This window comes from Ursus maritimus, unplaced genomic scaffold (assembly GCF_017311325.1).
Source record: "Ursus maritimus isolate PB19 unplaced genomic scaffold, ASM1731132v1 scaffold_12, whole genome shotgun sequence".
NCBI classification, from domain to species: Eukaryota; Metazoa; Chordata; class Mammalia; order Carnivora; family Ursidae; genus Ursus; species Ursus maritimus.
The window spans coordinates 28,013,307-28,036,434 of record NW_024423564.1 but is presented as its reverse complement, the minus strand read 5'-3'; the positions used below and the strand labels follow the sequence as shown (position 1 = coordinate 28,036,434).

The 23,128-nt window shown below is 36.0% G+C and overlaps 1 protein-coding gene across 1 annotated transcript in view; it reads left to right on the top strand.

Moving 5' to 3' along the window:
* Positions 1-23,128, top strand: part of RPAP2 (RNA polymerase II associated protein 2) — an 86,902-nt gene that overhangs the window by 37,898 nt on the left and 25,876 nt on the right. The window contains exons 10-11 of the mRNA XM_008697712.2: positions 1,584-1,664; positions 11,100-11,168. Coding sequence (XP_008695934.1) covers positions 1,584-1,664; positions 11,100-11,168 — 150 coding nt within the window. The remainder of the gene's footprint in view (positions 1-1,583; positions 1,665-11,099; positions 11,169-23,128) is intronic.

The window sequence follows — 23,128 nt, the reverse complement described above, 5'->3', positions numbered from 1 at the left end:
TTTTAAATTTAAGACCCCATAGTTATGCTATTGAAGGAATTCTGTTTCTTTTGGGTTTTGGCTGCAACAGAAGATGCCAAAAGTTGCCATGCCAAAGGACCGAATTATTGATAATAGCTCAAGACCTAAATTTGAGAAGAGATGGAATAACTTATGGAAACACAAAGAACACTTAAAACAAAATAGTTATTGACATAGAGGGGTTTTTTTGTTACTTACGAAAGCAGTTTTTTCTCATAATAAAAGTAAGACCTTTTTGGTTTCTGATTGGAACAAACCAGTTGTAAGCAGATTTTTTTTTTTAAGATAATTGAAGAAAATAAAATATATACTGTGTATTAGATGATATTAAGGAATTGTTAATTTGGTTAGGTATGATAATTTTATTGTGATTATGTAAGAAACTGCCCTTGTATTTAGAGATAGATAAATATTTAGGGGCCAAATGACATGATGTCAGGGATTTACTTTAAAAGAGTACTGGCAAAAAAAGTAAAGAAGGAAGGAAAAAATGAAATAAATGTAACAAAATATTGGGAGGTTGAATCTGGAAATAGATATATGGGGTTATTGCTATTTTCTCTGTTTTGAAATATATCTGAAACTTTATAATAAGTTTTTAAAAAAGTAATGCATGCTTATTGCAGAAGATTTGGGCAGTACAAAATGGTTCAAAGAAGGAAGCGAAGATCACCTGTAATCCCACTGAATAGTAACTACTATTAATATTTTGATGTTTATCCCTGACACATACATAATATATATGGTGTGTGTATATTCATTCCCTTTGGTTCTCTCTGTTACAGTATAAACCTGGGAGGAATCAAACATGTTTGAAATATACTATCTATCGTATATAATGTCATTATATATAAGTTTTTATAAAAATGGGACAATACCACATATGCATTTTTTCACTTAACACTTATACCATGAATATCTTTCCACGTTAAAAGTGTATAGATTCACATTATCATTTTAAAGGTTTTATTATATTCCATTATATGTTTATATCATAATTTATTTAATGAATGACCTGTTGGTGGACATTTGTTTCCATTAGGAAGTGTCTTTTTTTATGTTATCTGATTGTTTCTTTAGGATAAATTTTTTCATAGTACAACTGCTTGGTCAAAGAATTTCCACATTTAAAATGTTAATATATGTTGTCAAATTGCTCTCTAGAAATGTATCAGTTTCTATTCCCACCATTAGAATTTCATAAGGAGAAATAGGTCACACTCCTAAATTGGGCCATTTGGGGGATCCAGTTCCTCTGGCCTTGTGTTCTTTCCATTTAATCTAATATTTGAACGTAGAGGTAAGAAAAACAAGTACAAGAACATAAACAGCAGCCAAAATAACATTTTTCAGTGCCTCACACTGTAGCATAGACTACTAAGTGGAGTGCGGGGTTACTATGAAATGTATCCTTGTGGGTTCTCACCAGTCAGAAGCTAGCTTACCTGCCTCTACCTAAGTGCCATTATTACCTATGGAAAATCCAGATGTAGGCAAGACTCAAAGAATGTGTCTATATAGCTAAATTATGTTTCAAAAGAAATGTAATTTTTTATTTTCAGAGTTCCTGGACTTTTGGGGCCTCTTCAGATCACATTAGGAGATGTTTATGCACAACTTAAAAATCTTGTCCGAACTTTCAGGTTGGTGTTACTACTGAAATCTTCCTTCTCATTTATTTTGACTTCCTGTGATTGCCTTGCAGAATCCATAGAAAGACTGTGTTACCTAATGATCTATCACAGCCACTAAGTCAGTAAATGAATGGGTAAACCCTGGCATGCTGCCATGGCCAACTGCTCCATCCTAGGAAATCCTGAGGGGGCTGGACTAACCAAAAGCATAGCTCCTGGCTGGGTTTGCCCACACTGTTGTTGAACAAACCTGGAAAAACTTGTCCCAAGAGAAGCCAAAAAATCAAGAGATAAGAGCTTGGAAAAGAGAAAGGGAAAGATTTGTTTTGGGTGCCAGCAGCCAGGGGAGGTGGCAGCCTTAACCATTCTCTCCACCTGCAAGATGGACCCCTAGAGTTTTATAAGGAGAGATTTGGGGGTGGGGAGTCCATGCAAGAGAGCAGGCAGAGAGCACATGATCATGAGTCAGGGTTGGTATGTGGTCAGCCCATGATTGTGGGCAGGGAAGGACACATGTGGGATGTAGTCTTCTAGGCATTCCTTTGCTATCAGGGCTTTTCTGGTCAGGCAGTTTGGATGTTCATTGGGTTTTAATTAAAACATGAGTTACGTTAAGCAGTCTTGTCTGGTTCTGATTTTAACGTTGGGGTCTATAGTTGAGCAAGAGGGCTTTCTAACAAAGACATGAAAAAAGTGACTTACCTTCAGTGTCTTAGATCTAAGAATAGTGTTCTATTTTCTCCTCCACTAAACATTATCTTTTATTAAATGCAGCATCTTCTTTGTTCAAACCTTGACATAGTTAGTTTTGGATTATTTATTTATAGTATAGCCTAAAATTAAGAAGGAAAATGGTGTCTCATACACAAAGCCAGTAACATATTGATCTTAGTAAATTAGTAGATATAGATTAGATGACCAGCACTGTGCTGCTACACACTATGGACAAAGCAAAAGAAGCATTATGCCCACCCTCAAGGCAGAACTCTCCTGTTAGAAAATAAGTTGAGCACAGTGAACATACAAAACAATGGGTAATTTAATATTGAAGTATATGGAAAGGATTTAAAGTGATAAGTATAAAGAAAGGATGAAAAGAGACTATCAATTGTGAAACAGAGCAGTTGGGATTTTTCTAAAAATTGTCAAGGTGAAAATATTCACTCAGGCTAAGACTGTATTCTCTACCAAGAAGCATAAGGATAGGTCTCTAAAAAACCCTATTGGTAGAGGTGCACCAAATACACATTTTGGCCAAATGCCAGTGACCAAATATTAAAATCATTACTTGCCTGTGGCTAAAACTAGATAGCCCCAATATTGAACAAACTTCTAAATTAGAAGAATCATTTCATCCAGTAAGTAATCATTATGGTTTATTGTTATCAATAGTAATAATAATATTTTAAAAATTTAAAATTACAGTACAGAAATAATTTGACATTGTTAGCTGTTAGATTTCTCTTGCAGTCACTGTATTGTATATTAGTAATACCAAAATTGCCATTCACTTTCAACTAACACATTTAAAAAATCACTAACCTTTTTATATACCACAAAGTGATTCAGGAAGCTGTTTTTCAATAAGTTGTGTACTAGAAGGATCTAGGATTCATAGTTTAGGCAAATCTCAAAAAACTTCATTTTCATCCTCTGAAAAGGATCATTTGTACCACTCACCGCATGTTTAAATACTTAGCTCTTGTAGACTCAAGACTATAGGAGTTGTTTTAAGACATTGTAGAGTATTTGTGGTGAAGTTTGACAAAACAGAATGTGTTAGGGGTGCCTCAGTTTACTCCTAACAGTTTTGTCGTAACATTTTTTATTATTTTGATTAGAGATTGTATTGAGATTATTGCATATCTATTTACGTAATTTAGATATTTTTTCAATTCACGATATTTTGAAGTGATATCGTTAAATTCATCATCACAAGATTCTAAGAATTCCCCAGTAGACCATTTTCTTGAAGGTTTATAACTTAAATGGCAGTAAATAAATAAAATCTAAATGTAGCTCTTAAAGCTGTTAAGGAACAAAAATTCAATCAAGTAAGTTTTTAAAGATCTAATTGACTTTATTCAGTGATTAATGAATTAGGCAGCATTTCATCTAACAAATAGAAGGGTGCTTAGAGGGGTTGTACAAAATAGAAGGCATTTGTAGGCAGAAATAGGGTAGGGCAAGGAAGTTATTAGGAAAAAAGATAAAGAAAGCATTGTTTCAGGCAAGGTCTCCTTTCCTTAGAGGGAAAGGCAGGGGGTTTTATCATGCAGATTACCTCCTTAGTGGTGATCAGGAAATTCCAGACTGATGGGTTTAAAACTCCACTCCTGGGAGAGGCTGAAACTACAGTTAGGTTAGGTGTTAAGTCTTGGTGGGTCTTAGCATAAGGGACTCCATTTTGGGGCCTGTTGTTCCTTTTTAACAACAGTTATTTTCTTTAATGTTGTGAATGCTGGTACATAATAGAGTTCTGCAGAGATCAAATTATGATAAAATCTAAGCCCTATTCTGTCCTAACATTGTTTGAATTTATTTAAACATTTTTTCCAAGATACAGCATTCTCAAGAACGTAATCTATTTAATGTATTTACCATTTGTATTAACTGTTGATCTGTTTTGCTAAATAATTAAAATTTTTTGCTAATTGTTTTGTACGTAAAATTAATGGTTTTCACAGGCATCATTGATTACTGCAGCATTTTATTTTTCTGACGGACAAAAATACATAAGGACATGTATACTTCATCTAGAATGTTTAGATTTGAAAGTGAATGTTCAGGTAATAACAGTGTATCTGAATGACATGATCTAATTACTGAGGTTGTTACCCTTATTAGATGTCACAGAAGCAATGCAACTACAAGATCATTAATCACACACAAATATAAGAAACCTTGATGTTAATTATTTTTTAATTCTTTACTTTTAGTACCTGCAGGTCAGCGTCTATAGCTTTAATAAAAATTGCTTAAATTGGTTTTGCTGCTTTTTAGGAAAATGTCAGTTACTTAGAGTACAGAATTACCTCTACTAAGATAACTCATGAGGTCTTCAGATCCTAGTAGGACAACTTCAGCTGGTATGTGACTACTTGTGGGCTACGGCTTCTACACAAAGTCTCTAAAAAAAACAATGCCATATTGATGATCAGGGACTAATGTTGAGAGATCTTTTCAATCGATACTGACAGTGGAAAAGAGTTGACATAAATAACCATATCCTTCCCTTTGAAATGATAATCAATAATAGGAACTTGTAAAACAGTGATTCTCAAACCAGTTGTGCATCAGAATTACCTGGGGAGCTTTTAACAACTACAGATGCCTGGCTTCACCCCTGGGGATTGAGTTTCATTTGGTTAGGGTCGGGTCCAGACATCAGTATTCTTTAAAAACCCCTCAGGTGATTCTAATGTACAAGCAGAGTTGAGAGCCTATTAGAACTTACACATAAAGCAGCTTTTTCAGCTCTTTGAAGAATCTTTCCCCTGTGAATAGAGCTGTCCTTTCCACTGAATTGCATCACAGTCATTATCCAGAATGTTATTTTGATTTTCTTGCCATAGTGGTGCCATCAGAAGTTGCTTGGTGAAGATTCACTGTCATCAGTGTTGGGTCAAGATATTTTTCTAAATCTGATTTGAACTAAAATTATATTTTGACACAAAAAGATCTTGTGTTTTCCCCAGTGCCTGAAACAGTGATATAGAGCAGGCACTCAATACATTTTTTGCTGGGTGAGTAAATGAATTCATGAAATCTTAAATTTGGCTTAACTTTGGGAGATTTGAGTATAGTAGAAAAGGAATTTCTTTTTTTTTTTTTAATGTTTTTTATTATGTTAGTCACCATACAGTACATCCCTGGTTTTTGATGTAAAGTTCGATGATTCATTAGTTGCGTATAACACCCAGTGCACCATGCAATACGTGCCCTCCCCACCACCTGTCACCAGCCTATTCCGTTCCCCCACCCCCCTCCCCTCTGAAGCCCACAGTTTGTTTCTCAGAGTCCATAGTCTCTTATGCTTCATTCCCCCTTCTGATTACCCCCCTTCTTTATCCCTTTCTTCTCCTACCGATCTTCCTAGAAAAAAAAAGAAAAAAGAAAAAGAAAAGGAATTTATTTTTAACTGTTTTTGCCATGTTTTTACATGCTTATCCTTTGACCTTTTTTGGTCATGTGCTAGATTCTGTTTTAGTTGCTCCAGACAAAGCAGTGAACAAAACAGACAAAAATTCCTTCTCTCATGGAACTATTCTAATAGAAAGGATATGTAAATAAGAACAATGTATGTATTATCATTATGTGGTAATATGCCCTTTCTCCTTTCTCATTTCATTCTTTTCCTTTTCTCCCCAGAAGCAGGGAAAGGGGTTGGTACTGAGGAAGGGGAGGTAGTTGGATTTTTTTATCTGTGACGGATAGCCTGGTCAGGGAAGACCTCATGGAGAGGATGCCATTTATAAAAAGATCTTAAAGTTGGTGAGGGAGCAAGCCATGTTGCTATTTGTGGAAATATGATAGGTACAGGAGGCCTGGTGTATTCATAAAATATTAAGGATACTAGTGAGGCTGGAGAAATGAGGAGAGGCAAAGGTACAAAGAAATATGGTCAGAGAAGTAAAGGGCGGGGATGGGTGTGGTAGAGATTATATAGGCCTTATAGCTATGGTCATTCTTTCACTTTTACTCCAAGTGAGATGGAGAGCAATTGGTTGATTCTGAAGGGAGGAATGATATGATCTGACATATTTTTAACAACATCACTCTGCTGATTTGAGAATTACAATAGATGGGCAGAGGCAGGAAGACCATTCAGAATGCTGTCTCGGTAATCTAGGCAAGAAGTGAAGTGGACCAAGGTGAAAGCTGTGGAGGTAAAAAGTTATCAGATTCTCTTTTGAAGATAGTACCATCAGGATTTGATGACTGGTTGGATATGGGACATCAAGAGAGCCAAGTTAACCACAAGATTTTTGGCCTAAGCAACTGGATTCTGGAAGGATTGCATAGCCATTACTGAGACCATTAGATTCAGAAGTCTGGAATTCAAGGAAAGGGTCCAGGCTAGGGATCATAAATATGAGAGCTGTCAGCACATAGTTATCTAATATTTAAAGCTATGAGATTGGATAACAGCACCGAGGAAATGAGAGACCCAAGGGCAGAGGCCACGGAGTTATCCAAAATCATAAGGTCTGAGAAAGAGTGCCAGTGAGAGAGAGGGAAATCAAGCCGGCGGAAAGCAGGGTAAAGAAAGTGTCCCAAGGAGAAAGGAAGTATTGGTTGTGTCAAATATTGCTAATAGATTAAGATGAGGACTGAGGAATGTCCGTTGAATTTGGCAGCATGGATGTCTTCTGTACATTTAGTCCTCACAAGAACTCTATGAGTAGGTAGTACTATTGTTCCTGTTTTATTGAATGAAAAGTTTTACAGCTGTTGAATGTGTCCCAAGTAAGGCCAACTGACAGATCTGAGTATCGAACCCATATGTCTGTCAGAATTTTTAACCACTAGAGTATACTTTATATCATCTGGACTTTTTAAAATTTTGTAAAACATATTAACCATGGGAAAAATTCAGATTAATGTAATAAAGATACACATATTCTCTACTCAGAATTAATAGTTATTAATATTTTGTAATATTTGATCCAGATGTATATTTTTTAATTAAAATATTAAAGGTTAAGTCACTTATTTAGAAAAAAATGAATACCTTGTTCTGGGTATTTGGAATAAATAGGTGAAGAGAAAGGAGCTAAGATGGCAGAGTAGTAGGGGGCCCTATGCTTGCCTCATCCCTTGAACACAGCTAGATAAATACCAAATCATTCTGAACACTTAAGAAATCAATCTGAAATAAATAGGTGAAGAACATATAGATCTCTGCCACAGGCCAAAAAAACAAACAGATAATAAACAATAACTGTATGTTAGAAGGTGATGGTGGAGGGGCGCCTGGGTGGCACAGGCAGTTGAGGGTCGACTCTTGGTCTCAGCTCAGGTCTGATCTCAGCATTGTGGGATCGAGCCCCACAGTGGGCTCCAGCCATGTGTTGCGCTCTGTGCTCAGCCTGGAGTCTCTCTCCCTATTCCTTCCCATACTCTTTCTGAAATAAATAAAATAAATCTTAAAAAAAAAAAAAGGCGATAACTGGAATAGGAGAAAAAAAGAAAAAGATATAGCTGGGTAAGGGAGTCAAGAATCTGGGGATGGGAAGTGGAAAGAAGTTTCACTTTTTTTTTTTTTTTTTAAGATTTATTTATCTGAGAGAAAGTGTGCACATGTTAGCAGAGGGAGAGAGAGAGAATCTCCAGCAGACTCCCCACTGAGCATAGAGCCCTACACAGGGCTCGACCTCACCACCTGGAGATCATGACCTGAGCCAAAATCAAGAGTTGGACGCTTAGCTAACTGAGCCACCCAGGTACCCCTAGAAGTTTCACTTTTTAATATGGTGGTCCATATAGGCCTTATTGTGAAGGTGACAAGAAAACTTACCAGTGGAAGATAGTTTCAGGCAATGGAATAGCCACTGCAAAGGCCCTGACATGAATTCCCCTTTGTTCTCTTTCCCAATCCATTCTCCTTTCCTCCCCCAGAAGCAACTGATACTGTGAATTTGATATGTATCTTTCTAGTCTTTGTTCTTATACTTCTACTCCTGTATATCCATAAATAATACCGAGTATTGTCTGTCCTTGAGTTATATAAATAATGTGATACCAAACTTGCTGTCTTTGATTCTAATTATGATGAGCAAAATATGTAAGTCTAGTTCATTCATTATTTTGACCTCTTTAGTATTCTGTAAAAATGCCACAATTTATTATTTTTTTCCTGTTACAAGCATATTAACTGTACATATTTCCTTAAACATAAGTGAGAGTTTGTTTAGGGTTCGTATCTACAAGTGAAATAGTTGAGCTATTTATATACATTTCAGCTTTATTAGATATTGTCAAATTGTGTGATAGCTCACATCAACAAGAATTAAAAATACTATCTTCATATTCTCACCAACCTTTGAAATTATTAGTATTTTACTTTGCCAATGTGATGGAGTGAATTTTTGCTTTTATATTAGTTTTTCAGATCACTAGTGAAGTTAAACTCTTGTTCAAATGTTTACTGGTGAAATTAAACTCTTGTTCAAATGTTTACTGACCATTCAGCTTTCCTCCTCTATAAATTGCTTGCTTATATCCTTTGTCTATTTGTTTATTGGCTGGTGGGTTTTTTGTTTTTGTTTTTGTGTGTGTGTGTGTTTTTTTTACTATATTTTAAGAGCAGTTTTAAGTTCATAGCGAAATTGAGAAAAAGGTACAAAGATTCCCTATAATAGTCCTTGCCCCCACATATGCATAGCCTCCCCCATTAGCAACCTCCCAACCAGAGTTACAGATTTGCTGCAGTTGATGAACCCACATTGACAACATCATTGTCACCCAGAGTCCACATTTTACATTAGAGTTCACTCTTGGTATTATATAATCTGTGGGTTTGGATGACTGTATGACATGTACCTATCATTATTATACAGTATTTTCACTGACCTAGAGCACCTCTATGCTCCACCTATTTGTCTACTCCCCCCACCCCCATTCCACAACCCCTGACAACCACTGATCTTTTTACTATCTCCATAGTTTTACCTTTTCCCAAATGTCATATAATTGGAATTATACAGTATGTAGCCTTTCAGACTGGCTTCTTTCACTTAAGTAATATGCATTTAAAGTACCTCCATTGGGATGCCTGGGTGGCTCAGTCGGTTAAACGTCTGCCGTCAGCTCAGGTCATGATCCCAGGGTCCTGGGATTGAGTCCCGCGTCAGGCTCCTTGCTCAGCAGGGAGCCTACTTCTCCCTCTGCCTGCTTCTCCCCCTGCTTGTGCTCTCTCTGACAAATAAATAAATCTCTTTAAAAAAAATAAAGTACCTCCACATCTTTTTGCAGTTTAATAGCACATATCTTTAGGGCTGAATAATATTCCATTATCTGGATGTACCACAGCTTATTTTTCTATTCACCTACTGAAGGACATTTTGGTTGCTTCCAAGTTTGGAAGTTGTAAAATAGAGCTGCTATAAACATCTGCGTGCAGGTTTTTTATAGTCATAAGTTGTTGACTCCTTTGGGTAAATACCAAGGAACATGATTGCTGATCGGATGGTGGAGTATGTTTAGTTTTGTAAGAAAGCACCAAACTTTCAAAGTTGCTGTGACCATTTTGCATTCCCATCAGCAATGAATGAGAGTCCTTGTTTCTCCACATCTTTACTACAGAGCCAAACATTGGACTAATGTGATAATGAGGTCAGTGTAGGTTTCTCAGTTGTAGCAAATGTATGACTTGCAGATGGATTTTGATTCAGCATTTGGTTTTGTCAGTGTTCAGGATTTTGGCCGTTGTGATTGGTGTACGGTAGCATCTCATTTTCGTTTTAAATTGCAGTTCTATTATGAGATACAATGTGGAGCATCTTTTCATCTGCCTATTTGTCATTTGTTATCTTTGATGAGATGTCTGTTAAGGTGTTTGGCCCATTTTTTAATTGGGCTATTTGTGTTCCTGTTGTTACATTTTAAGTATTCTTTGTCTATTTTGGGTAACGTTCCTTTATTAAATATCATTGTCTACCTTTTTTTTCTTACTGATTTATATCATGTTTTATTTAGAGCAATTTTTCCAAATCGTTTCTGAGAAACTCAGTTGACTACAATGTATTTTATTAACTGCTAAGTGATAGAATTAATTTCTGAATTTTTAAAACTTTGTTTTTTTTTTTAATTGAAATTCAATTAAGTAACATATAATGTATTATTGGTTTCAGAGGTAGAGGTCAGTGATTCATCAGTCTTATGTAATACCCAATGCTCATTACATCACATGCCTTTCTCAGTGTCCATCACCCAGTTACCCTCTCTTCTCCTGTGATCCTCTGTTTTGTTTCTTAAATTCCACATATGAGTGAGATCATATAATTGTCTTTCTCTGATTGACTTATTTTGCTTAGCATAATACCCTCCAGTTCCATCCATGTCATTGCAAATGGCAAGACTTCATTTTCTTGATGGCTGAGTAGTATTCCATTGTATATGTGTGTGTGTGTGTGTGTGTGTGTGTACTTTAATAAACCATGCAATTTAGTTGCCCATAATTGTTCTATATTCCCATCTTGTCTAACAGTAATATTATTATAAATATATAGAAGTGGGGCTGGAGCACTTTCTTTTGAGATGGTCATTATCAGATACTGAAGATCAAGCCACAGTATTATACTGCTGACTCCTATCAAATATAAAAAGAATGGAAAATAGTGCTTTTTGACACATGACGTCATCTGATTTTATCTAAAGATAGATGGTTTGTGTATTTAAATGTAACAATCCTTTGGTAAACTTTATCTTCCTGTCTTACAGATTAACAAATAGAAATATTATACACAAACCTGCAGAGTGGACCTTAATTGCTGTGGTGTTGCTGTCATTGTAAGTACTCCTTCAGATTTTAACTCTAAATACTAAATAGAATTTTGATTGGGGAAAAACCAAGTTATTCATTGATTTTATAAGCATCTTTGGAAAATGTACCTCTGTTTTGTGCCTTACTGTCCTTTCCTATGTGATGAAATAACTTTCATGTAAAGTGATATGCCAGTATTTTGATAAACTTTAATTATTCTCTTTATCTTTTTTACCATCTTTTCTTCTGAGGGCCTTTCTCTTCACAAATATTATTTGTTATCTTTTGAAAGAGGAGAACGTCTCCATGTGGACGATATATGGATAAGTCCTTTAATTTCATTTTTAACAGTGCATTTTTATTAACATTGAATGGGTCTCACTATTTTATAGCTGTAGTTTTACCAACGTACTTAATGCTATTTCATTTTTTTCCAATGTATTTTATCATTAATAGCTTTAGGAAAGTTTTAATTTCCAAACTAATATACATCTTTAAAATCAAACAGATGTAAAGGAACTAAAGTAGATACTTAGTGCACAAGCATATATGAAACATTTAATACTCATTCACCTTTTAAGAAATCACTTAGTGGTTTCTAAAGCTGTCTTTCAGGAGGGTTAAAACAGGGTTTTTCAGCTTGAGTTGCAAGTCTTCTTTTGAGGACCATTCATTACTGCATTACTGTAGCTACTTGGTGCTTGTTAGGTCATTGAAGCCTATAGGACATTGAATACTTACTGAACACTCAGGTCAAGAAGTGTTATGAGCCAGCCTCATAGCATCTCCAGTCCTGCTTTCTCTTTCTTTGATATTTCTTCAGTCTGACATGTTACTCTGTCTTCACTGTCCCAAGGAAGGCTATGCTGGGAGGCATTAGACTAAGCTTCAGTGAGCCAGCATCTGTGTCACCCAACCAGATACAACTCACATGATTCATTAAATCAGAACACAGAAAGTAACTTTACTTGAATGCCCTGATATAAATTTTTTATCAACCATAAGAACAAATCTTTTGTCATTTCTACTATTCAGTGTTCCAGTTGAATTGGTTATTTGTGAAACATCTTATTAATTTTTTAGAAAGTTCTTTCCATTTTCTGAAATTTGTAAATATTTTGGTCACTAGCAAAAAAAAAATATCAGTATCTCTGCTCACCCACCATATCCTATGCCTGCCAATAAACCCTCATAGATAACTGTTTAACTGTACTTCTGCAATTCATTATACTAAAGAGGAAGTAACTTTTTTGGTTGACAAGTCACAGGCCTGCGCCAAGCAGTAATCTCAGAATCTTGCTTTCTAAGCCAGTAACTGGAAGTATTATCTTAATGAGCAGCTGCTTACTGAGAATACATGTTAGGTCCTACTTTTTTTTGTATCAAACTCTTGACACATCTTCTCCAAAATGTATAGGAAGGGGAAAAAAAAGTATAGAAAATGAAATAATAAAGACTGCCTTTAAAATTTCAAATGATTATTCCACACAAAAATAAACTTCTAGTGTTTGATTTTAATAAAGGCCCCCATGTGGCACAAAATATTGAAAGCTTTGCTAATCCTTTTAGGCACTATATGACTTCCCAACTTTGGATATAGTATAGGGAACCTCTTATTTCAAGGGTCAGTGACCCATAAAAATAGTAACTTAATTGAAGTTAAGACACAAAGTGCACACATCTTATTTGTATTGCCTGTTGCACGTTACGCGGTCTTGAGGTAGCAGTAAACACTGACTAGTTCCTTTTGTCATTCACCTTGTATCCTTCTCTTTCATTATACATTAACCCCTAGCTACATCTGTCCATCCTTCTCCTGGTTCTTGGTCCTTTTGATACCTGCATAACTAAAATTCTGTCCAGTTAGGGCTCTTCTGGCTTCTTTTAAAATCCTTGGTCACTGTAGACACCAAGTGAGCTGAAATTTTCTTGGTTTTTGCCTTTCAAATATTACTTTCTCATAATTCTTACTTTTGCCATTGGCCCTCCTTGCAGGGTATTCCTGATCCCTTCCATTCTGCATTTGCACCTTCTGTATTTCACTAGCTGAAACCCCTTATTCTTTGGTCATCAGCTTCTAAGACTTTTGTCTCCTGTCCCAGTATTATTTTATTTATTTCCTCTTTTCTCAGAAAGTCTCCTTTAGCTTTTCATATTTCTTCCCCCAAAGAATCTCTTCTCAACTCATAAGTCCCTTCATTCTGTCTTGTTCTTTTATTATTCTTTTAGAGTAAATATTACTTTATGAGATGGGGGTAAAATTAAAATACTTAGTTAAATACTAATCCCATTGACTTCTCTAAAGTATAATTATACACTATACCCCTCTTTCTGCCCACTTAGAGTTCATAATTACTTTTTGGGATAGGCATTTTGTTGTTGGGGGAAGAAAAAGTAGACTTGAAGGCCAACATTGGATGAAGGATCTTAAACACAGGGAAAAATATGGAGACTTTAGACATCCAAAGAGACATGCACATAAAAGGAGAAAGGAAGTAACATATTCACACATATTTGTGGAGCAATAACCACACTACTCAGCCTTTTAATTTATTGCCACTAAGATTGAACATAGGCATACGTGGGATTATCTTTTTTTTTTTTAATAATTATTCTATGATTTGGAAAACCTTTGCATCTACTCTCAAATTTCCAGTGGAATTTTTAATCATTACTTGCAGATGTTTCTAGAATTCATGTTAAAAGTAAACTTCTTGGGGCGCCTGGGTGGCACAGCGGTTAAGCGTCTGCCTTCGGCTCAGGGCGTGATCCCGACGTTGTGGGATCGAGCCCCACGTTAGGCTCCTCTGCTGTGAGCCTGCTTCCTCCTCTCCCACTCCCCCTGCTTGTGTTCCCTCTTTCACTGGCTGTCTCTATCTCTGTCAAATAAATAAATAAAATCTTAAAAAAAAAAAAAAAGTAAACTTCTTATAAATCTTTATAGCTAGGAAAAAGATTCTGAATGGCAGTTATAGTCACTGAAGATGAGTATAATAAGACAATATATTCAGTATTATATAACAATGGTACTATTCTTTGTATATGAACATTGCAAGGTTTTGTTATTATTAGCACTTGTTTAACAAATGAAAGCTGTATCAAAATTCCTCTTGAGAACTACTTAGAAAATGTACTTTTTTTTTTTTTTTTTTTTTTTAGCATTTTTGCTGTACTGGCTCCAGTCTAACTTTTGTTAGAGGGGAAAAAAATCAATATTTTGAGCAAAACATGGTGGTCCAGAAGAATGAAAGAGGGCTGGTTCTTGAATTTTCACATCTGTATTCTTAATAGTAAATAAGGTGTTTCTGTAGCAAATCATCATTTCCTCATAATACACCTGTGAAACTGCAAGGGAAGTTAACATTAGAAAAATTTATACCACAATGTGTAATCTATCAGTGTATACTGATGGGAGTTTTATACCTGTATAATCTCAGGAAGGAATTAATCAAATCAAATTACACACTTCATCTTTATACACCCAATGAAATAATACACTTTTATGTAAAACTACATCATGACCTAGTCCCATTTCATTTAGATTTCTCCATATGACTTGAATGGCCAGTATGACTGCAACGTTTATGGATATTTATACTTTGTACTCAGACCTTAAATAGTTGTCAAGAGCACACAGAAAGACCTTTTAAATCAGAGCTTAAACAGTATACATTTATTTAACAGTGAAGGAATTAATTTCCCTTTAGTGCTTTCATGTTTATTTAGTAAATGTTACAATTAGCAAAGATTCTGAAGTACTCCTTACATAGAACATCTGTAATACTGATAATTGACCCAGTATTTTTTTTGTTTTGTTTTAAAGATTTTATTTATTTATTTTTGTGAGAGAGAAAGAGAACAAGCAGGGGGAGGGGTAGAGGGGGAGGAAGGAGCAGACTCCCCACTGATCAGGGAGCCTGATATGGGGGCTCAGCCCCAGGACCCCGAGATTATGACCTGAGCTGAAGACAGATGTTTAACCAACTGAGCCACCCAGGTGCCCCTCTTTTTGTTTTTTAATAACTCATTAGAAATGCAGTAAAGTAGCCTGGTAATTGGTGTTATTGCTTAAGCACTTGCTTATAGTAATTTTTTAGCTTAGTTGAACTTTATCAGACTTTACTCTTACATACTATATGTTGAAAGAATACAGAGTTGAATCTGATTTTCCCACAAAGTAATGCTCTAATATATTAGGCTCTTTCCATAGTCTTGATGCATGATTTTTCATAAAGATGTATGTAAATATATAGGCAGTCTGCTATAAGTATTTTAGTGCCTATATACTCTATTGTGTAAAGCTAGTTAATGTATTTGTATAATTTTGATGTGTTTATATACCAAATTAGCAAGCATAATAATTAAAGTCCATTTTGTGATGCCTCCTCATAGTGTTATCATATTTGTTTTTCTATCCTCATAATTCTCATCCTATTCCTAATATAGGAAAAACAGAAACTGTAGAATCGCTTTTCATCATGGTCTCGGTACTCAGTATAGTTTCTTTGAGAATATTTTGACTGGTATTCTGAGAAGATTTTATAGTTATAGGACACCCCCATCAGCTTGATCCCTTTTCTCCTTTTCCTCTTCCCTTTGTTCTTGGTCTTCCCAGTCTTCTTTGGGCTCTCATTATACTTCAGCCTATAACACAAGATGGGACTATGTAGATGTTGACCAAAAACTGAGAAATCTGGAGAAAGGTCCAGACTAGCCGCCAAAGAGAAACTATATAGAGGGCTACGGAGAAGCAGATTAACTGGCCTAATGTACTTTATGTGTATAGCCACATGCCAGAAATGGGAATCGGTTTCCTCATTGACTTTTCATATTTAAAATGTAACTTTTCTACCCAAGCTAACCTTTGTAAATAGCCGCTACTTTGTATTATGACAGTCCATGGTTAATTGTAGCATAGGAGGTGAATGTCCTTTAGTGGGTAGCCAGAGAGAGGGGTAAGTGTTGTTCCATGGGAATGATTTGATTATCTAATGAAGGAGATGAATACTTTGTATTACTTAGGGACGGTAGAGAGTGACTTGTGGTAGTCTAACATGGATACATGCTATTCCTAGTTTTATGCCCTTGGTGTTCTCTAATGGAAAGCTTTCAAGATCATCTCCAAAAATGTCTGCTTTCATTTTATTTATCTGAACTGTCTGTTTCCAGTGAACTGTGGCCCACTTCTTAGGCAGAGACCATGCAATAGTTTATTCCCCCTAAAAGCTTTCAGTATGCCTGTCGTTTAGGGAGTAGCATGTTAAGTCCTGAGGAATGGTATTTAAACAAGCTCAACTTGACCATGACCACTAAACAAAAGCCTTCACTGGGTATGCGCAGCCACTTTAGGTAACCATCATACAGATAGACACTCAGAAGAGTCACTTCCCTAGGGTACCAGGCATGAGCAGAAAGATGTGACTAAGGCTTTTTGCCTCCGCAGATTGTTTTTTTAGCCCACCCATCACTAATTTCCTTAGAGAACTTTGTGAGCATACCATGAAAAATGAAGAGATGGTTCCTTAGAAATTTATTGGTTTTCAGAAGTATTCTAAGGCCTTCCTTCTAACATTCCCAATTTGGTTCTGAGTAGTTGAGACCATAATGGAAGATCATTGAAATAATTTTTTATTTTTCCTTCTAATTATGGAATTTTTTATATTTAATTGAATTTTTATTGAGATATAAATTCATATAACATGAAATTCACCATTTTAAAGTGGACCATTCACTGGTTTTTAGTATATTTACTGTATTACGTAACGGTTATCACTGTCTAATTCCAGAACATTACCATCACCCCAAAAAGAAACTTCATATCTATTAGCTTGGTCCCAATTTCCTTTTCCTTCATCCCCTGGCAACCACTAATCTACTTCTGTCTCTATGGATTTACCTATTTTGAACATTTTATACAGATGGGATAATATAATATGTGGCCTTTTGTGTCAGGCATCTTTCACTTAACATGTTTTCAAAGTTCATTAATGTTGTAGCACATAACAGTACTTCATTCCTTTTTATGTCTGAGTGATATTCCATTTTATGGATATACCACGTTTTATTTATCCATTAATCAGCTGATGGACATTTAGATTGTTTCTACTTTTTGGCTATTGTGAACATTTGTTTACAAGTTTTGGTATGAACGTATGTTTCAGTTCTCTTGTATATATATCTGAAAGTAGAGTTACCATCATATGGTAGCTTCTTTGTTTAATCTTTTGAGGAACTGCTAGCCTGTTTTCCAAGGTGGCTTCACTTTTATAAATTTCTGCTGAGGTCTCCATAGATTATTGAACTGTAAAGGTCTTCTCTTCTTACCTCATACTGAATAGTCATTTTAGAGGCTCATATTTGCAGTTTTTCCAAAACTCAAATATGCCCATTGTGAGTGATTTTAGACCTTCATGGACTTGTAATACCAACTTATGTTCTAGGAATTTCTCCTTAATATGCAAAATGACTACTTCTGACCACCACCCTTTCAGAAAGACCATAGTGTTAAATTATAAGACCATATAAATCGAATGTCTGAGTCGTAACAAGTGTTATTTTTTTTTTTTTGGATTTCTCAGTATCCATAAAATTCCTCCTTTTGTTTGTTTTTTTCTTGTAAATCTTGGATTTGTTTATCTTATGATGTTTACTATCACAGTACCATTGTCATAGTGAAGTTTAAGTATTTGTTTACTGAGGATTAAATAATAGTTCTATTATTTCTAACCCTCCCCATACTTACTGCTGAGAGTTCATATAAGAAAAATGTATTTTTAAATTGAAGTAACTTTACTCTAGGAATCCAGATATTTTCTAAAGAAAAAATACTTGTTTACATTTTTAACAAAAGCCAGTGATTTTTTTCCCCTCAGAATTCCTCATATTTTGACAATTTTATAATATTACTGTTTTTAACCACAAATTGCTGAGAGTCCCCAGTTTCAGGCCACAATACATATTAAAGTCACCAAGATCCTCAACAAAAAGATATTCCCTCTAGCTTCCTCATCCCCAGCAGCAACAGTGGCAGCACTGGTGACTTGCAGGTTGCAAGCAGCACTTGGCCCTTACCAGTCACAGCCTTGACTTGAGGAGTCAGTCTCTGTATCTACCAATAACTTTTCACATCCTGACTGAGCTCACAGAGGACAGGCCTGGGGAGGCTAGGAAGCTAGAGGCTTAACGGCATTGTTATCCCCAGCCTCAGGGATCTGCACTGTAAGAATGAGATAATGTTGCATATGGACACCACTGGTTGGTTCCATTTCAGTGTCAGAGCATTGAAAAAAAAGCGGGAGCCACTAGTCTGAGAGAATTGTTACATAGCAACATTTATGAAGAAAAGCTTTTCCAGCTCTCATCTACAAAGCTGCTCTTAAAGATCTGTCACAAGCAGGATTTAGATATAAAGTTTAAAGTCACTACAGCCCAGCCCTTTAAACAAACCTATGTGTAATATATCACTACAAAGTGAGTTACAAAGAACTTGTTTGCTTTGAATTAGAAATATCAATGGAAAGCATCCCTGCTTCCTTATTAATAGGTAATCCTAAAGCACTAAATACAAACATTATCAGGGCATAAACCATCTGTTATAAGAAAAACATTTTATTTTATTTGGCTAGCATAGTCTTTTATAATCAAAGTTTTTATCTCCATTTCCTAGATAATAGTTATGAAGTAGAAAGCCCATAATGACATGCTTCTTCATGGTACGTTCTTCTTTTCTACTTGATTTTTCTTAGAAGTCCTTAATAGTAATAGCCTCACATGCCTCTTGATTTTGAGACTTTAGCTTTGTGTCCAGGAGAAAAGTAAATGCAATTTAAATGCATGTAAGTAATTTTTATTAATCATTACAATACCTTCATTAAATGTAATTCCCTTACCATACAGACTACCTTTAGCTATGCAAGGGCCTCTTAAACCCTGAATTCGGTCTCGTTCTGGATTTTATCCTGTTTTTTTCCTTTGCACTGGCAGTGTAGCCTTGCACAAGTTTCTTAACCTCATTTTGCATTATTTTTCTTTCTTTTTTTTTAATAATAATATTTTTTATTATATTATGTTAGTCACCATACAGTACATCCCTGGTTTTTGATGTAAAATTCCATGATTCATTAGTTGCATATAATACACCCAGTGCACCATGCATTATTTTTCTTTTTTTTTTTTAATTTTTTTATTATATTATGTTAGTCACCATACATTACATCCCTGGTTTCTGATGTAAAGTTCGATGATTCATTAGTTGCATATAACACCCAGTGCACCATGCATTATTTTTCTTGTTGGCAAAATGAGAGGTTAGACTATATCCAGGTTAAGTCAACTTAGTAGTGTGAATTCAACTATGAGATGTTATAAGTAAGAAGTTTTTCCAATGCAGTATGTGAAAGGGTACTGAAAGAGACAATGAGGATGAGTATATTTAGCATAGAAAACAATTTAGTTTTGCTGATAAAGAACCATGGTGATTCTGCCCAAGTATTATTACTTAATGATCTTAGTCATTAAGCTTGGCAAAGAAATGCACTGAATGATACGGCTAGTCACTCTTTCTGTGGAAAGATTATAGAGTACTCATTTAAGTCAAGGGGAGGAACACCCCTCAAGATTCCTTTACTCTCTTTCTACTACAGACTGACATTATATTAGCTGATACTATATTGCTCTCCACATCAAAGCTGAGGAACCTGCAAAAGGAAACAATGGAGTGATTTAGTATCTCAGCATTATACTTAGAGTGGTGAAGAGCAAAATAAAATGTGTATGTTGATTGTTTTTAATGTAAAAATATAGGGGGGTTGTGGGGGGGATTTATTTATTTATTTATTTATTTGACAGAGAGAGAGAGAAAGCGAGGACAAGCAGGGGGAGCAGCAGAGGGAGAAGGAGAAGCAGACTCTCTAGTGAGCAGGGAGCCTGATGTGGGGCTCAATCCTAGGACCTCAGGATCATGACCTGAGCTGAAGGCAGACACTTAACTGACTGAGCCACCCAGGCACCCCATGAAAATATGTTTTAAAACTATTTTGCTTACAGAATCCTCACTGCAATCCGTGGACCTCTTTTCCCTCTTCTACATTATTCTTTACATTTTATTCTAGAAATAAATCTTGTCAGTGAATAGGGATGTCTAGAAATCTGCTCATGTGAATTTTAGATTCTTTGTTCAGATCACATTTAAGGAAATTTATAAAGTGGTTCTAGAGTAACATTTTCTTTTTTTACTTCCTACTTTGTTTTTTAGTCACTGAGGAAAAGATCTCAAGTGTTCATTGATAAATCTTCTTTAAACTAGATATGGTGGGACACCTGGGTGGCTCAGTTTACAGTTAAGCGTCTGCCTTTGTTCAGCTCAGGTCATGATCTCAGGGTCTTGGGATTGAGTCCCACATCAGGCTCCTTGCTCAGCGGGGAGCCTACTTCTCTCTCTGCCTGTTGCTCCCCCTGCGTCTGTGCTCGCTCTCTCTCTCTTTCTCTCAACAATAAATAAACAAACTAGATATGGTAAGGCAACCTGAGTTTCTTCTCTGAGATAGTATCATCTTGTTGTTAGCTAAAGGATTGATAAGTACCTGATTTGTAGCTCTGATTTTTCTTCTAAAGAGTTGGTTTAGTCTTTTTTTTTTAATGTCTCTAATCTATGCCATAAAAATCAACATAAGTAGAGACCATAAATGCCAGAAAAGGAAATGAGACCCACACTTCGTTATAGCATCATAACTATAAATCAGTGTAGAAGCTGGCATCTATACAATAATTGAAAAGCTTCCAAATACTTAGAAATTTGAATTTAAAAAGAGACAACAAGGGTATATTGAGCAGCTGCTACTGGTAAGGCCATATTTTAGGCACTGTGGGGATACCAATATTAAACAAGGCCTCTGCACTCAAAGACTTTACAGCCTGCTGGATGTTGAGGAAAGAGGGAGATGAATGTGTGCACAGGTAACTACAGTAGAAAGTTAAATATATCAAATGGCAAAAAAGCACAGACTATTGGGAGTTTCAAAGAAGCAAAATATCTTGACAAGAAAGATTTAAAAAAAAAAGAGGGTTTCACAGAAGTGGGGTTTGTGATGGGCCCAAAGGATAGAAAGGTTTTCAAGAAATAGAAGTGAAAACCCAAAAGACTCCACCCCAAAACTGCTAGAACTCATACAGGAAGTCAATACAGTGGCAGGATATAAAATCAAGGCACAGAAATCAGTTGCATTTCTATACACCAACAACGAGACAGAAGAAAGAGAAATTAAGGAGTCGATCCCATTTACAATTGCTCCAAAAACCATAAGATACCTAGGAATATATCTAACCAAAAAGGTAAAGAATATGTGCTTAGAAAACTGTAGAATACTCATGAAAGAAATTGAGGAAGACACAAAGAAATGGAGAAACGTTCTATGCTCATGGATTGGAAGAACAAATATTGTTAAAATATCTGTGCTACCTAGAGCAATCTACACATTTAATGCAATCCCTATCAAAATACCATCAACTTTTTTCACAGAAATGGAACAAATAATCTTAAAATTTATATGGAACTAGAAAAGACCCCAAATAGCCAGAGGAATGTTGAAAAAGAAAACCAAAGCTGGTGGCATCACAATCCCGGACTTTAAGCTCTGTTACAAAGCTGTAATCATCAAGACAGTATGGTACTGGCACAAAACAGACATAGATCAATGGAACAGAATAGAGAGCCCAGAAGTGGACCCTCAATTCTATGGTCAATTAATCTTCGACAAAGCAGTAAAGAATATCCAGTGGAAAAAAGACAGTCTCTTCAACAAATGGTGTTGGGAAAATTGGACAACCACATGCAGAAGAATGAAACTGGACCATTTCCTGACACCATAGACAAAAACAGACTCAAAATGGATGAAAGACCTAAATGTGAGACAGGAATCCATCAAAATCCTTGAGGAGAACACAGGCATCAACCTCTTCGACCTCAGCTGCAGCAACATCTTCCTAGACACATCGCCAAAGGCAAGGGAAGCAAGGGCAAAAATGAACTATCGGGACTTCATCAAGGTAAGAAGCTTTTGCACAGCAAAGGAAACAGTCAACAAAACCAAAAGACAACCGACAGAATGAGAGAAGATATTTGCAAATGACATATCAGATTAAGGGCTAATATCCAAAATCTATAAAGAACTTATCAAACTCAACACCCAAGGAACAAATAATCCAATCAAGAAATAGGCAGAAGACATGAACAGACACATCCAGATGGCCAACAGACACATGAAAAAGTGCTCAACATCACTCAGCATCAGGGAAATACAAATCAAAACCCCAATGAGATACCACCTCACACCAGTCAGAATGGCTAAAATTAACAAGTCAGGAAACGACAGATTTTGGCGAAGATGCGGAGAAAGGGGAACCCTCTTACACTGTTGGTGGGAATCCAAGCTGGTGCAGCCACTCTGGAAAACAGTATGGAGGTTCCTCAGAAAGTTGAAAATAGAGCTACCCTACAACCCAGCAATTGCACTACTAGAGATTCATCCCAAAGATACAAGTGTAGTGATCTGAAGGGGCACCTGGACCCCAGTGTTTATTAGCAGCAATGTCCACAATAGCCAAACTAGGGAAAGAGCCCACAGGTCCATCGACAGATGAATGGATAAAGAAGATGTGGTATATACTACCATGGAATATTATGCAGCCATCAAAAAAAATGAAATCTTGCCATTTGCAACGATGTGGATGGAACTGGAGGGTGTTATGCTAAGTAAAGTAAGTCAATCAGAGAAAGACAATTATATGACTTCACTGATATGTGGAATTTGAGAAACAGGCAGAGAATCATAGGGGAAGAAAGGAAAAAATGAAACAAGATGAAACCAGAGAGGGAGACAAACCATAAGAGACTCTTAATCTCAGGAAGCAAACCGAGGGTTGCTGGAGTGGTGGAGGGTGAGAGGGATGGGAAGAGAAAAAAAAAAAGAAATGGAAATGAAAGGATGAG